The following is a 17,725-nucleotide window of genomic DNA, read 5'->3' as shown; positions in this document are numbered from 1 at the left end:
AGGCTGTAACATTATAAAACATTAGACAAACAGAACTCAAAGTTCTGTATATTCTGGGGACCGGAGCGTCTTCTTTAAAATGTTTGATATCTTGGAGCAACTAATAGGTGGACAAGCGTGCAGGCAATGGCAGAAAGAATTTTTTTCAAATGTCGCACAACACATGCCTCTCTAAAGCTCCTGTCCTCTTCCCCCTTGCCTCCTCAGAGAAAGTGCTTCTCATGTCCTGCCCACCCCTGGAGTTATCTCCTTTGAAGAGGCCTCCCTGTCGGATCACTTGGGACAGCCAGGAGCTCTCCCCTCTCTCCCTCTCTCCCTCCCTCCCTCCCTCCCTCCCTCAGAGAAGGGAGAGACCCGAGAGGCAACTGGGCGAACATGGCGAGGAGCCGCAAGCCCAAGGCAAGAGACAGTCAACTAGTGAGAAAAGCCCCCAGGCAGGCGCCCATGCCACCTACAGCAGGGGAACTCTGTGCATGTGTGTGTGGGTGTGTGCATGCAGGGAAGGGGAGGGGAGGCAGCAGCAGTGAACTCTCACTGGGTAGCTTTTGCGTGTACGTGCACATGAGGGGGGTGGCAGCGGCAGCAGCAGGGAAGTGTCCCCCAATGAACTGCCTGGAGCAATGAATAGGCATTCAATCATGCATGCAAAGGCAAAAAAAAAAAAGTTGTAGCACAAAGCATGCCTATCTAAGCTTCCCCCCACAATCAGGAATAAAATTTATTTTTAAAAGAAACAAGCCTTGTGATTCCATAAGTGGTGGCAGTAAAGAAGCACTATGCATCCATGCATTAGATGCATAGGTGTTTCAACAGAGAACTACTGATTAAAAAAATTAGCGGGCATCGCAGGCCGTTCAAAGCATGGAGAAAGGGGATTGGCTGCCTGGCTTGATTGACAGGCAGAAGAGAGTTGCGTATAAATTGCGTTGCTCCCTTCCACCATTTCCAGCAGCACTTGTAGAGGGAGAGAAGTACAGAATGGCAGCATAGAAGAGCCAGGCAGTGAAAAAGGTGAGGAAAGGCCAGGAGGCGCAATTATATGTAGCATGCCACTCAGCTGGTATAACGCTATTTTTAACCATCTGCGGAAATGACCAGTGTTTTCCTTGTCTGAAATGTCAGTATGCAAGCAAACCAATGCTAGCTTACTCAGAAGGCAGAACCATTTTATTCAATGGGGCTTAGTCCTAGGACAATGTTCTAAGGACTGCAGCCTTTATCACTAGGCCCTAGTACTGCCATGTGCCACTTCCCAGAGAGCAACATTCAACAAATTGTTTTTTATAAGTAAGGTCCAAATTAGACATTTCATTCACCATTGGACTGTTATGGGGTTTCTACATGTATGAGTCTCCTTTGGACATTCCAATTCCAAAACACAGCAAAAGCCTGATTTGAACTGAGACAATGGCGTGGGGAGAGCAAGGGCTTCAGCCATCCTCCTGTGCTGTTTCCTCAACCTGAAATGGCCCTGTTGGATGGCTGAATGTGCAGTATTCAGAACACATGCAGCTCTACAATGGGACAAATATGACTGCTCTTCTCTTTCTGCTTTTTTGGGTGTTCTTTATGTCACTGAGTTTTTAAAAATGTTTCCTGTTTTAGTAACCGCTTCTGCATTCTAGGTAAAGATCCTCTTGTGGCGCAGAGTGGTAAGGCAGCAGACATGCAGTCTGAAGCTCTGCCCATGAGGCTGGGAGATCAATCCCAGCAGCCGGCTCAAGGTTGACTCAGCCTTCCATCCTTCCAAGGTTGGTAAAATGAGTACCCAGCTTGCTGGGGGGTAAACGGTAATGATTGGGGAAGGTACTGGCAAACCACCCCGTATTAAGTCCGCCATGAAAACACTAGAGGGCATCACCCCAAGGGTGACATAACCCAGTGCTTGAACACGGGATACCTTTATCTTTACCTCTGCATTCTACTGACTTTTTGCTTTGGATGTCTTTGCAGACTTTGAACTTTTGGTTGTGGGTTGGATTTGTTAATAAAATTTCTTATTATCGTTAATCACCCTGAGGATCTTTGTGGGATGGGAAGATACTAGTATTATAAGGAAACCAATGTAGTATCGTATTACACGTGTATATTCCCTTCTTTGAAGAACCTGGTGGCATGTTTTGCACATTAGAAGGCTTATCTAAAGGCAGCTGACTTTCTACCATAGAGTTTCCCCAAAGTCATAGAGCATCCCCTTGGTCACTTTCAGTAAGGTTGAATATATAACTCCAATGGCACTTAGATATTTCAGGCAGTCGTTCCGCTTAACAGGATGCCTTTTAAAATGAATAAGGTTTAAAAGTATTTTCTTGTTTACACATAGCTTACTTTCAGTTATGAAGATACGCAACTGCTGCTGAAGCAACTTTTTAAAATCTGCACAGCCAATTAGATATCCAGTGACCAATGGGAAGCCCTACTGGGCAAAAAGCCCTTTGGCCACTTTTGAAAAACACTTGGCAGGCACCATGGTACGTACATCTGCCATGCTGGGGAACTCCAGTTTAGAGGGTATGAGAAGTCTTGGGCTGAAATGTCACCTATTATTCGAACTTCATCCCAATTCTTTATTAGCAGTGAATTAAACAAATGATCTAAGGCAGCTTCTTAGTTTTCTCTGTAATAATTTATTTATAGTTAAATTTATAACCCGCTGCATTGGCCCTGCTATCTCTGCAATATTCTAGCTGAGATGTTGTGTGTGTTTGCATTTGCTTGTGTGCATATATAGGTTTGTGTGTACAATTAGTATCCATCTGAAAGTATTTATTTATTTATTTGATTTCTAGCTCGCCTCTCCCTGGAGGCTCAAGGTGGGTTACAACATATATATCAAAAACACCATACAGCAAACCCCGTACAAACCCTAAAAACAATATAAAATAACACTAAAACAACAACAAGATACTGCAGTGCAAAAAATCCTTCCTGGACCTAAAAAAACTTGCCAATACTAACTCCAGAGGGGCAAAAAAAATGCACAGAGGGTGCCAATGACATTTGCTACTGCCACTCCACTGGGTGACCATCTGAAGGTATTGTATTTCCATAATCTCTTCCAGTGGATTATGTATTTTGAGTTTTACTACCCAAAATATTCCCATTAATGCTCTGACATGCTCAAAGTAATTAAAGATATGACTTTCATAGCAATATATTTTTTTTTCTGCAGATGAGAGCAGGCTGGAGATGAAGAAATCCTGCCAGCTTATATCGTATGCAGACCACAAGGGAAGCTGGAAAACCTATATCATGAGTTAATGTATAATTAGAATTCATAATGAGTTTTAGATTAGTTTTTATTAATATAATTAAATGAGATTCTATCCCAAAAGTTATTCATAAATATGTTCATAGCATGGGTAACAACAGTAAATTAATAAAATTAACTATAAATTACTTAGATTGAATAAATTTGGCATTAGAATGTGCAACATTTCCTAGCCACAACCCCACAGATCAATGGATACTGAAGTCCATTGGTTTCAATGGACTATGAAATGTAATAACTATTCAGATCTATTACTGTCAATATGCAGCTGTCATTTTTATAATTCCATAGATCACTACATTGCTGAAGTGATTACCTAAAGGAAAGCTACTTTATTTAATGGGTAAAAATAGAGATTATGTATGAGTCTGTATTTGATGCAATCCTTATATAACAATAAGAGTTGGTTCTTATATACTGCTTTTTCTCTACCCAAAGGAGTCTCAGAGTGGCTTACAATTGCCTTCCCTTTCCTAACCCTGTGAGGTAGGTGAGGCTGAAAGAGCCCTGATACTATTACTCAGTCAGAACATCTTTGATCAGTGCTGTGGTGAGCCCAAAGTCACCCAGCCAGCTGCATGTGGAGGAGGAGTGGGGAATCAAACCTGGCTTGCCAGATTAGAAGTCTGCACTTCTAAACACTATGCCAAGCTGGCTCTTGGGCCCAGCACAACTCCTTGGTTGTATCACTGCTGGTGGCATGGCCAGGGCTTCTCCTGGGCTGCATGGCAACCACCACAGGCCTGGCACAGGATTATGCCTTAGTGGAGATTTTTATACAGTCACTCACATTTTCCATCCCTGGCATCACCAGTTAAGTCTCTGCAGTGTTGTCCCACCCTCGCACCCACCCTCCCCTCTCCATTTCCTGCTCCAAGTAATTTTTTTTAATGGCGTGGTCTGCGTTGCAGCGTGACCGCAAACCTATATTGTCAAAGGTAAAATAAAATCTTTAAAGTGTCCACTGTCTTTTTGGGATCAGGCAGGCAAAAACAGCCCCATTTCTGTTTTTGGGAGGTGGGAAATGATCTGGGAAATGGGGGTGGGTGGGGAGAGAAGGATGATTATCCTTCTCCTGATCATACAGGGGTCTGAGCACTATGTTTTTAAACCAACAATTAACAAAAAAAATGATGTTTTGGGCTCCAGGGATTATGTCCAATGTCTCAGAAATCCACCCAGACAGAAATAAAGTCCAAAAGAACATGAATCCAAAAAAAGGGGGAGGGGGACTGTTTCTCCATAGAAACGTGGTAGTGTTAATTTTTTATTACAAATGTATCTGCGTTGTGGCATTACCTCACAACAATGCAGAAATGCCTTTAAAATTAATTTTGGGGCTCGGGGAGTGGGGGGGGAAAGAAGTTTCAGTCCATGAGATAACTGCTGTGTTGTGATTGGTGGCTTGCTGTGATTGACAAGCCAAGGAGCGGAAGAAGAAGTTTCCCTTGCAGCCTTGTCAGGAGGCAAAAAGCCACGATGGGGCAGAGGGAAAATATGGGAGGGGTCTCCAGTGAGGAGGGCTGCAAATGCAAGGTTTACCATCCCATGTTTGCAAGCAGGAAGCCACTCACATTTTACCCATCTGTGCAGAAATGATCTATATTATATTGGATTAGGTCCAAAGGTGCCCATACTGGTGTGCTGGCACAGGTTGGCAGAGGAGGAAAGGGCAAATTTCTAGAGCTTGGTGTAGTGGTTAAGAGTGGTGACTTCTAATCTGGAGAGACGGGTTTGACTCCTCGCTCCTCCACATGCAGCCAGCAGGATGACTTTGGGCTAGTTACAGTCCTGTCAGAGCTGTTCTCACAGAGCAGTAATATCAGGGCTCTCTCAGGCCCACCTACCTCACAGGGTGTCTGTTGTGGGGAGAGGAAGGCGATTGTAAGCTGTTTTGAGACTCAAGTAGTGAAAAGTGGGGTATAAAAACCAACTCTTCTTCTTTCCTCCCACTTCTTCCCATCTCTAAGGATTCACTGTTTGCCAGGGACCAGAATTTTGGGAGGCTCAGTGTGCTGAGGCAGAAGGGCAAGGCAGAGAAGTTCCAATGTACCACCTTTACTCTGCTAGGGGAACTCTGATCCAAACCATTATTCTACTTTTTTAAATATAAGAATGTAAGAAAAGCTATGTTGGATCATACCGAGTGTCTATCTGGACCAGCATATCAGCCAAACTGGTTGCCCTGGAAAGCCATATGGAACACAGTACAGTGGCCAAGGCCTTCCCTTGTTTTTGCTCCTAGCACTGGTATTCAGATATTTGCTGTCTCTAGATGGTGAATTCTGTGTGTGTGTGGCCATCACTACCTCTAGTGACAGTGAATTCCACAGTTTAATTATTTGTTGAATAAAGAAGATATAGATACAGAAGTATTTCATTTTGCTCATCCTGAACATATTTCCCAACAATTTCATCGGGGGCTCTTGTCTTAGTATTGTGGGTGCTTGTACAGGGATCTGGATAAAAGCAACCCGTTAGATGCTCTAAAGCAGGCTTTCTCAACCAGGGTTTTGTGAGACCTTGGGGTTTTGTGACAGCCCTGGGAGGGTTTCCCAAATGAGGGAGAAGTAATTCTTATTTGTTTTAAAAAAATGGTTAAACATTGATCAGTTGATATGACCATATATGGTCATGTTGACCTAACCCCCCCAAAGGCCAATGATGGGCATGAAAGGGGTGGGTCTGTACACAGCTATGTTTTTCAACCATATTCTGCACGATTGCACCACTTCTGGGGTTTCTTGAAGCCTGAAGAATGTTTCAAGGGTTTCTCAACGGAAAAAGTTGAGAAAAGCTGTTCTAAACTGACAGGGAAACCACCACTGTTCACTGGGTGGTGGTGGTGGTGGAAATCAGCTTATATTCATCCATATTCTTTTCTATCTGTATTTTGGATATCCTATTTGAATGGACGCTTCCAGAATGATGCTCTTAATCTTTAATCCATTTAATTAATCACTTCTTTTCCACCTCACTAGTTTCTGAAATTAGTATTGGCAGAAATGAGAATGAGGCTCTTGGGAATAAAGCATTAATATGAATGAACATGCTTCACTCAGTAAAGATTGTCATACAAGCGGATGGCAATATTAACGCCTGCTTTTAATAGAACCAAGTAGTGGCTGGTAAGAGTGTGTTGGGGAAGAATGTTCAGCATGGAGACCTTGAGACAAAGGGGAGTCTGGGTGGTGGTGGGGGGGTTGTTTGTACTCTGCAGGAGGGTTCAGTGGGGGTGTTGTGTCAGAAGCATACTGTGTGCTCCTGTCCCAACCAGACATTACCTATGCACAAGGCCAAATCCAACCTGCCTTACATATCTCACCTATCAAGTTGGATTGTCTCCACTCAAATCACCATTCAATGTTGACAGCCTATTCTTGTCTCTTACTTCCCAGTCAACGGATACCTCTGAAAGAATCTGAATCCCAATTAAGGGGACCAGATGAGATCTGATGAGATCCAGGTAGCATGGACCATCCTGGCCAGCCTATATTAGCTACCTAATATAATATTATTACCTAGGGATTGAAAAGGGAAGCATTAGCAACCTTTTGCTTCTGCCTTTGGGACAGTTTGCTGATAAAGGACAGAGCTGAGGAGAAAAGCTGAGAGAAACAATATAAGTATAAAAGCAACCCGTAGCTCCAGCTTCCTTGACAATGGTCTCTTCTTCTGTTCTCTTTGAAATCTCCTTGGACACTTCTCCATATGGAAAACAATAGCATTAAGCCAGCAAAATGGCATAACGCTAAAAAATAATGCGCCTCTGGCCATTCCTCACTTCCTGGCTCTCTGCCGCCTTCTTGTGCTTCTTAGTACTCCACATGCCTGCTTGAAATGGCAGAAGAGAGCAATGCGATTTACATGTGACTGTCCTCTGCCTGTCAATCAAGCCAGGTGACCATGTTTTAAAGGGCCCTCGTTGCCAGGTAAATTTTTTTAAAGTAAAACTTCTCTGTTGAGATGCCTATGCATCTGATCATAGATGCATAGTGCTTTTTAAAAAAATTAAATGCCACCCCTTTTGGAATCATGAGGCTTGAATCTTTTAAAAATTAATCTCAAGCCCGATTTTCTTTTTGGGGGGGGACTTTAGAGAGGCATGCTTTGTGTTTTAACTGAGGGGGTTTGCTTTACCTGCATGATTGCCTGTTTGTTGTTCTGGGCAGTTTGCTTTAAAAAGAAAAAAAGCCCCGTCTCTGGGAGAAGTGAGAGGGAGGCGGTTGTGAGAGCAGGAACTGGAGGCGGAGATAGCGCTTCTTTGGCTCCACACATTTCCTTAGCCTGTGGTTTGCTGGCTGCGCTCCTGTAGCTCACACTTTTTAGCTGGGGGAATCCACTTTATGCAGTTCCCCAGCTAGCGCTTTAAAATGGAGGATGTAGCTACTGGTTTGCTGCTTGGATGCTGGATGTTGGTGAGGTCGTGCAAAATGCCAAAAATATGGTGTCTGCAGAAGGTAAGCATTAGACTATATTTATCAAGTGCAGAATGTCCCTTGCCCTCAGAGCCTAGCTTACACTGTGGCTTCTTTTGACCCAATTAATGTAACAAGCCGCTAAGCTATTAATCTGTGCTATTGACTCATGCTAGGATGAGATGTGCTCCTTGTATGGGGAACTGCTGCAGCTTTCAGTCAACAAGAGCCCACCTCCTGCTTCAATAGGGGAGTACAATGCACTATTCTGAATGGAAAGATGGCAGGGGAGAAGCTCATGTGTAAGTCTATCTCATTTGTTTTCTCATGCTCTTCTGCTTCCCTCCTGTACTACTTACTGTATCTGAGAAATCTTTTACTGTTTGTTTGGGGGTTTCTAAACCAACAATTTCCACTGATTATCAGACGTGAGTGCTGTGGCAGACTCTGCCACAATGAGAAATCTATCCCAGTAAAAAGAAATATGTTACTACAATACCCCTAAGAAGGACTTCCTATTAAGCAAAGAAACAAGCAGTTTCTCCACAACCACTTCATGTTGTATCATTTATACAAAGGAGGGCCCTTGCCTAAGAAACGAGGGGCGTCTGACAGGGAAGTCAATTTACTTTTGAGCAATTCCCTCTTTGTGATATTCACATCTGTGCCTTTCCCCCCTGAATAAATACTGAATGGCAGAGCTTGCTCAACTGGTGAAGTTTTGCCCTTCTTGTGCACACAACCATTATTTTTTATTAATATCAATTTGCTTTCTAAGTGCCTCTTAAGCTTGGCAGAATGTGCTGTGCTTTTGGCACTGAGATTTATGCCCAACCGCTAAATGTGTCCCTGCTTAACACTAATCTCCTGACAAAACTGTACATTTTCCCACCCTTCATTGTTTGGTTACATGAAAATTAACGTTTTTTACAACAAATATGTCCTCTCCCACAGGGCTGCAAAGAAAACTAGGTGCGCTGTCACTCTCTCTGTGTTTCCTGACTAATTTGTAGTGCAGAGGTACAGGCACCCGATAAATATTTACAAAGAAGAAATATTTATTACTTATTCATTGGTCTCTCACCCTTTCCTGAAAGCTCATGGAAAAGCAGTCTCATGTAAAAGTACTCGGTGGACTCAAACATGCGTAACTTTAAAAATGAAGACTGACCAGATATGCTGGTATAATGTTCAAATTGCAAAGTACCTTCATTCCAAATTCTTGTTTTCTCAACTCATGGAACAGTAGCTGCTGTTTTTGAGGCAGACTAGAAATGCACTGCTTAGTGATGGCACTACTGTCAATGCCAGCTAAAGCAAAATGCTTATAATGGGAGAAATATTTGTATACAACTTTTCCAAATGAGGCAGCCAAAGAAATGCATAACAGAGAAAATAAAATTATATATTCCAGGGCCCAATTAAAAGTACTGGTGCTCACCTATAAAGACATGAACAACTCCAGAACTCAGGGCTACTTGAAGGGCCACCATCATATTACTTTGCTGAATGTGACTCACTTTTCCCACTGTTGCTTGCGTGGCCTATTTATATATCACTGCAATTGGTTTACCCTGCTGGTTTTATCAATTGCTGTTTTAATACACCTACTGGCGACAGACTAGTTTTACCTATTCTACCCATTTTGTTTTTAAAATCTGAACTATTTATATATCTTAAAGACAGTGGCTTTGATTTGTTCTAAACCATATATTATCCTGCTTAACATACTTAAAACAAATTAGGTTACAATCCAAAATAAATGATATTAAAATGTATTTTGTCACTGGCAGTGACATCATTAAGGTATATTAAGAATATTCTCCATTGACTGGGAAGTCAATAAATTGCAAAACAAAGTTTGAGTCCAGTGGCATCTTTATGATCAGCAAAGTTTTATCCCAGGTATAAGCTTTTGGGTGCAAGCACCGTATCTGAGGAAGTGTGCGTGCACACAAAAGCTTACATCTCGAATAAAACATTGTTGGTCTTAATGGTGTCACTGGATTCATACTTTGTTCTGCTGCTCCAGACGAACACGACTGCCCACCTGAATAAGTTGCGATGAATAAACAGCAGGAATTTGAAAATGGCCCAATTAAAATTCTGAGTCTGAAAAAAAAAAATTGCAATAACAATGTCATTTTCTTGAGTCTGTTTTCAGAAACTATTTTTGGCTAGGTGACAGGAAAACCTAATACAGCATTTCTTCGTGGGATGCAATGAGGCTCCATTCCTCTTCTGTGGATGCATCTTAAGCAAGGCACATTCAAAATTCAGCAATGTTGGCTATTAATAGCTTTGAACATTTCATTCTGAAAAAATATAGTGGCTGAAAAATCAGTCCAAGCATAAAGTGGTTTATTTTGACCAATTAAATAAAGCATGAACCAAACTTGTTCTGGCACAAATATATTGTTCTGCCACCATCCTGTCAAGTTGCTGAATCACAATACTAGAATATGCAAATAATCCTTAGTCTTTAATTACCACAGAACCATCATATCTTGGGTGTTCTGCAGGATTAGTGCATTTGATGGGCAAACTTCAGAGGACTACTCAACCAACATTAAGAATTTGTTCAGTGTTCCTTTCACTGACCAGAAATCAGAGAGCTCAGCACGTGCTATCTCGTGTGCTGAGGTTTGGCTGGGTCATACTTTACATGGCTATTTTCTAATTGTTGACACTGAATACCTCTGTGGTTCCATTTACGTGTAAGTACAGACAATGATATTGGCAAAGATGTGAGCTCAACAATGAAAACTGCATGACCAGTGGAAAAAAAGACAAAATTAAAGTAAATTTTAGTGTTTTCAAAAATTGTTTCCATATTTGTGTCCTTTATAGGAAATGAGTAAAATGTAGTGTGGTTGAGGCCCACAAATAGGTTGGTCTTTTTTTGGGTTGGATGCAAAATGAAGGCTGTACTTCAGTTAAAAAAAAAGTCTGTAAATCCTCCCTTTTCCTTGCCCTGTTTGCAGCCAATCAAAGAAATTGAGAGCTTTTGAAAGGTGAGTCCCTGAAATAATATATAATTATGACAATATATATAACTGGGCTGGGAACCTGTGTCCTGACATATATATTTCATGTTGTGTATTTGGCTCTGAGTCTCAGCTCAGGCCTGACCAGCTGCAAAATTGCCCCAGAAGGCCAGGCAGGAGGTGAGCCACCGCAGAGTTCCAGCTCCCTCTTCATTGGGCTGCCTCAGGCAATCACTTGGGTGGTTTGGCCGAAGAACCAGCCTTGGTTCCAACAAAAATAACTCAGATGACCTGTGATAACTTCAAGACTCACCAGTTTATTGTGGCATGTGCAGTAGAACCCCACTGGAACAGAACCCCACTTTCTTATATGCATGAACTTTGCATGAGTGTAGGTTCTGGTTCACAGTTTATGCTGAAATGAATGTCTTTTAGTCTTTTAAAAAATATAAATATACATCATAGATTATCTGAAAATGACTGAAATATCCAGCCAGAACTCTAGGGAACTCTAGCATTCTAGTCAGAAAAGCAATGGATTAAAGCCCCATTTATGAAATTAAATGGTATTTTCTGCCTTGAGAAAGACAGAGCAGACATCAATAAATATTTTTATACACTTTAAAACTTATTGAATCTGCCAGATTTTCAACTATCAAATGAGTAATGCTGAAGACACCAAACAAGATGTAAGAAAAGCCTTCAGTTGGAACAGTTCTGAAAAAGGAAAGTATATTAGAGAAGAGAAATATGCATCCAGAGTTTTACACACCGTGTCTTTAGGGTGGCCCAATAAGTAGAAATAGGGGGAGCCATGCTTGTCACTTTTCATGCACATGGAGAGGCTGGAAGATACCATTCCTAAAGGAAGGGGAGGAACAGCCTAGGACCAATCATTAGAATTAACAGAACCAGAGACATCAAGACACATTATTAATTATTATTATTATTAATTATTATTATAGCAAAGAATTCTTAGGTTATTAGAACAGTTGAGCAAGACATTTATAAGTAACATTTTTTTCTAATACAGGTCAGACAAAGATGCATGCAGTCAATTAATATTAGTGAGAGAGAAAAACTACTCTAAACATATTTGAGGAGGAGCTTCTGGAGAAATGTGGGATAAACCTTGAAAAGGTGCATAGAAAAGGAATCATGATTGGTAACTCAGAAACATTATACTGTGTTACCTGGCTGGTTCATATGAGAATATCTCAGATTTGTCCCTTATAAAAACACCCCAAACCTTGCCTTGCTTGAGATCGCCCTGTTGACCATTTATGCACTGGAGGTTTCATGCCGGGCTTCCGGCTGGAATTTTAGTCGTGGCAGGTTGCCCCACCTCTTCCTGCATTTGGGCCAGTGCGCTCATTCACCCCAGATTTGTGGTCCTGCATGGGAGCTGGGCCAGTGAAGTTCCCAGTGCATAAACGGTCATTGATGATAAGCTTTTGAGATCTGTTAATGCCAGACATGATTTTCTTCCCTGCTGTATTGGCAGAGCAACTTCCACTGGCCCATTTTCGTGTCCCACTCTCTCATGAATATATGTGCCAGAAATAACCAGAATGAGAAGAATAAGAAACAGGAGTCCAGTGCTACATTTCTAACAAGGCTTCATTCCGGAGAATAAAGATCCCTTCTTTAGAGACAGTGGAATCAATTCTCATGGCTGGCATATTTAGAGTTTAGCCTTCCTTCTCTTCCCTGGGGCAGGAATAATGTGAGAATCAGGAGTCTGAGGAGGAAAAGGAGGGTTGAATGGGGAAGCTAAGAATGCTCAATCCTCTAGTTCTGCCCCCTGCAATTCAAGTGCTCAAGCCTCTCGAGTGCTGAGGAGACAGAGGAATAATTCAAGAGGCTATGCTGGTCCCTGTAGGGGGACTGCAGCTGCATTCACACCAAGAGGGAATATACTTAATGACCTCAGTAAATTCAAATTTTACTTGTCTTTCATACTCAATAACTGAATACCTGAACTTTTTAAAGCATGGAACAGTGTCACACATATATACTGTAGTTGCTGAACTGAATTATTATGGGACATTTATTCTCCTGAAATATTTCTTTTTTAAGTCACACACATGTATAATATCAAAAACCCCACAAACCATTATTTCTGTCATCTAACTAGCTAGTATTTTTTGTCATCTTCAATAAGAATACTATCAAAAAAGTTTATTGCGCCAAAAAATACCATGGGCTCTAGAAAAGGCGGTGTCTCTGGGGCTTTCCTGCCACCCCCCTGGACCTGGGCAGGTGCTGCTCAGGCTGGGAAGAAAGGGTCTCTGGGGCTTTCCTAGCCCACTCCCTAGACCTTGGCAGGGAACCACTCAGGCCAGGAGGAGGCAGCTCTGGAACTTTCCTGCTGCTCTCCCCAAACCTGGGTGGATACTGCTTGGGCGGGAGGAGGTGTTTCTTGGGCTTTTCTTGCCCCCTTCCTGACTTGGGCAGCTGCCACTCAGGCTGAGAGGAGGCATCTCCTTGGCCTTCCTGTCCCCCCCTCCTGGACCTAGGCAGGCTCTGCCAAGGCCTGTAGAGGATGCGGGAGGCTGCTTGGGGTGGGACAAGGTATTTCCAGAGCCTTCCTAGTCCAGGCAGCAGTGGGGCCTTTTTGTGCCAGGGTCAGCTGTTGGTGGGGCTGCCAAGCCTCTACCTCCATTCCTCCTGCTAGGCTGGCTCACCTGACTGCCAGTTCTTCCTGCAGGGGAAAACAGGAGGCAGTTGGGGGTGGGGCATCAATTATCTGATTGGTCCTCTGGGGAGAGTGATGTCCTGGAAAGCCAATCAGGTAGCGAGTGCTTCGTGAACACGCACACCAGACTTTATTATGTGGAATGATGATTTGCTGAATATTTTTATCAATGTTATCAAGCCATTCAAATGTGTGGAGGGGGTCTAGCAAAAGGTTAGCAACAGTTCTTTAGTATTCATGCATGCTGGGAGAAGCATAAATCTTGAGGAATGCTGGTACATAGGGTTGCTAGCTCTGGGTTAGGAGATCTGGGGGTAGAGAAAAGATCTGGGGAGGGGAGGAGCCTCAGCAGGATATAATGTTATTGAGTCCACCCTTCAAAGCAGCCATTTTCTACAGGGAATTGATTTGTGCAGTTGGGAGCGTAATTCTAATTCTGAGAGATATCCAGGCACCACCTGGAGGATGACAATCCTACCTGCACAGTTTGTGATCCACCATGTTAGAAGAAGAGCACCCAATGCATAGGCTCACTCACTAGTAGCATGATAATTTCCTAGATGTGCTGTGGGACTGAGACTACAAACCTTGGGAAGGAGGCTGTCAATCACTTGGCCCTTCCAATGCGCACTGGTGGAGGGGTGTGCATTTGGCTTGGGTCACAAATTATATAAGCTTCAGGTAGGGAAGTGGACAAGACGTGTTGGGAAGGGGGGTCCCCTCAGACTGTAATAATATATGAACCCATAAAAATTAAAGAAAATGAAGCCAAGGCTGACCAATCTACACTATCACATTCTTGCATTCAGCAACTGAATTCTTCCATCCCTGTTTTATTTAAAAGGTTATGGCTTCCTTTTCAGGAAAAAAAACACTAGATACAATGTAATGCATACACAAACAAAAATAATTTCAACTAACGGAAAGTACATTCAATTTGCCAATGATCATTACAGGATTAGCTGTTCCTTTAATCACTTTTGATACATGCATATCTACACTCTTCTAAAATCAACCACTTCCATATTTATTCCTTTGATGACTGATGCTTTTATGAGGTGCAGTTGCCTTGACACCTTAATGTAAGAAAAGCTAGCTCTATGTAAGTTTAAATACTGCAGTCTGGCACTGTAAAGATGGAGCCACATATAGTACTGGCTGGCCTGGAATCCTCATTGTTCCAGGATTTATCTGCTGAGGTGGTATGAATACATTAAAAACAAAGGCATTCATGGAACAAGACTGACTGGAATGAGGGCTTTCTTTCTTTCACTTTATCTTTCTTTATAGCAGCCTTTTATAAGAGGATTTATGCTATTCCCTTTATTTTCTTGCAGTTGACTATATTTTTATCTTTCAATAATGTATGTATTTAGCACTCCCATCCTTTCTTTAAGGCAGTCCCTAAGGTGGTGTCTCTGGCAATACTGGTGCTTGCTGTCATCATTCCTGGTGCCTATTCAGTGTTTTTCCGAAGTGGGTGGAGCCAAGTAGGGTTTTTGACTAGCAAGGCCACTGGAGGTTTGATTGGCTGGGCAGATTTTTGAAAACCTTTCTTTGGCAACAGCTGCCACCACTGCACAAGGATCTTCATGGTGTCAGTGAAGTTAAACTGTAGCAGCTTCTGTGGCAGCTATACTGTGGCTGCACCTGTCAGAATTCCAAAGGTGCCCACATCCTCAAAGAGCTTGGGGGCTTCTGATTTAAGGAGCTCAGAGTGGCATGCATGGTTTTTCTTTAGTTCATTTTATCTTCAGAATGATCGTATAAACTAACTGAGACTGAGGGAGAAAGCCTGGTGACTCAGTAACTTTCTTGATAAATGGAAATTTTAACCTGCCTATCCCAGTGCTCTAATCAGTACACCGCAGCTGGCTTTCCCTCTTCTGGGGTCCTGGAAAGCAATGTATATCCCTAGGGCTAAATTTTGTGAGCAAATTACCTTAGATGTAGGCTTCTGACCCAATGGTTGTACCTCAGTGTTTTTTTTTTAAGCATCATTTTGAAAAGCATACATTTATTCTTATTATTGCTTCCCCCCGTTGTATCCCTCTGGATAGTAGCAAATTTGGGCTAGGACTCCATTTTTAATTCCTGACCAAGGCTAAGGAACTTTAATTCATATATTTTGTACTCCATGCCTTCTCAAAAGCTGCCAGATTGGTTCAAAAATTGAACTCCCATCTGAGAACCAAGATAAGAGGCTCTCAGGCAGGGAAGGCAGCCACTGGAATGAAATGAAGTTTTAAAAGACAAAAATTATATATTCAAGGTGCTACAAGGAATTTATGCAATCTGAGAGGCAACTATTTCAAAACTAAACAATAATTTAGAGGCCCAGTTATGTTTCTATTAAATGTAGAACTTATTCCACACAAATCAAATTTTGGGTACAGACTAGGTTTTACACTGAACTGTGAATATACTATGCAGGGATGGGCATCAAGCAATACAACCCGATGCAGCCGAGTTCCCTACATTTAGAAGTACAGCAGAAGCATGACATGGATTGGGACCATGTTGGGGAGGAATCCTGCTTCCCCTTGTGCCTTTTTCCAAACCTGAAATAGCTCTGTAGGGTGTTATTTGCCTAATGTGCAACCATTCAGTTATTAATCTTTGCACTGGTTAGAAAATGTCTACAGATATTGCAATTATGTCTAAAGATTCTTTTTGTCACCAAAATTGTTGTTTAAATATGGTGAATATTTGGATGTTGTTTTTCAGGTCTTTAAAAATGTTTTTACATCATTAATGTATCAATATATTAATATTAAGAGCCTCTTGTGGCGCAGAGTGGTAAGGCAGCAGACATGCAGTCTGAAAGCTCTGCCCGTGAGGCTGGGAGTTCGATCCCAGCAGCTGGCTCAAGGTTGACTCAGCCTTCCATCCTTCCGAGGTTGGTAAAATGAGTACCCAGCTTGCTGAGGGGTAAACGGTAATGACTGGGGAAGGCACTGGCAAACCACCCTGTATTGAGTCTGCCATGAAAATGCTAGAGGGCGTCACCCCAAGGGTCAGACATGACCCAGTGCTTGCACAGGGGATACCTTTACTTTACTATATTAATATATCTAGTCTGTGGCAAAATACCCCTCTGAGGTCCTTTCTGTCCTCAAACCCTCCTCTCCAAAGGCTTTACTCCCAAATTTCTAGGAATTTCCTAAACTAGAGTTGGCAACCCTATCTTCTTTCCAACCAACAGCAATCTGTTTATCTGCCCCTCTGTCTTAAGCTTCCCCCTCCCCAGCCTCTACCTCAGGTTGCAAGGTATCCCCTCTCCATCAGTAGAGGATGGGGAGTGTCAGGTTGACATCTAGGCTGGAGAACTCCTAGAGATTTGGGGAAGGAGCCTGGGGAAGACAGGGACCTCAGTGGGGTACAATGCCTTGGTGTCCACCCTTCAAAGCATCCAATTTTTCCAAGGAAACTGATCTCTGTAGACTGGATATGAACTGTAATTCCTGGGGATCCCCAGATCCATTTGGAGGCTGGTACCTCTACCTAGGTACTTGGCCAGATCCATTTGCATGGTAGGGAACCCTCAAGCACTTGTGGGGTGGCATCTAAATTTACTCTGTATTTTCCACCCTATTCAAACTATTTCCTCTTTCTCTCTTCCTGGCAACCCTGATAACCTCTGTCCTTTCTCTATTTCATTCCCTCCTCAGCCATTCATCTACCTACCTTTTATTTGCCTCCCATCTTCAGATACATTATTATTTATTTATTTTACTTCATACTTTACTTACATTTACTTCATTTACATTACATTAAACAAATACTTCATATTCATTTACTTCATTTATATACTAAAGCGTTTTACATTATTTCCCTTTCTTCCTTTTTATATGTGAGGTATGTTAGGCAGAAAGTATGTGACTGGTCCAAAATCACCTAGGGCAGTGGTCCCCAACCATTTCGAGGCTGGGGACCGGCAGGGCATCGGGCTGCGCCCGCACGGACCGGCCGCGCCCGCATCGGGCCGCGCCCACGGGCCGCGCCCATGCATCGGGCCGCGCCCGCGCCCATGCATCGGGCCGCGCTCGCGCGGGCCGCACCCATACCCGCACATCGGGTCGCGCCCACGAGCCGCGCCCGCGCATCGGGCCACCCGATGCGCGGCCCGGCCCTGATTCCCTCTCCCCGCCCACCCGCAGCAAGAAGCTTCCCGGGCCTGGGAAGTTTTTTACTGCGGGGGGGGCGGGGGCGGGGGAGAGGGAGCCGCGGCCCGGCGCCATGGCCTTCGCGGCCTGACAGCGGGCCGCAGCCCGCAGGTTGGGGACCACTGACCTAGGGGGTTTCCACAGCAAGATGGGGATTTGAACATGGGTCTACCAGACCCAACACT

General features: G+C 43.1%; 1 protein-coding gene across 13 annotated transcripts in view; it reads right to left on the bottom strand.

Moving 5' to 3' along the window:
- Positions 1-17,725, bottom strand: part of MAGI2 (membrane associated guanylate kinase, WW and PDZ domain containing 2) — a 652,499-nt gene that overhangs the window by 4,778 nt on the left and 629,996 nt on the right. For 2 of the 13 annotated variants that reach the window (XM_077338044.1, XM_077338048.1), the window contains one exon: positions 11,449-11,537. The exons of 10 other annotated variants lie outside the window; for them this stretch is intronic. In XM_077338044.1, the coding sequence (XP_077194159.1) occupies positions 11,449-11,537 (89 nt within the window). Of the gene's footprint in view, positions 1-11,448; positions 11,560-17,725 lie in introns of all 13 variants that reach the window. One more of the 13 variants, XM_077338045.1, reaches the window with a different exon arrangement.

This window comes from Paroedura picta, chromosome 5, assembly GCF_049243985.1.
Source record: "Paroedura picta isolate Pp20150507F chromosome 5, Ppicta_v3.0, whole genome shotgun sequence".
NCBI lineage: Eukaryota > Metazoa > Chordata > Lepidosauria > Squamata > Gekkonidae > Paroedura > Paroedura picta.
Note: the sequence above shows the minus strand (reverse complement) of the source record. Positions and strands in the feature narration are given on the sequence as shown.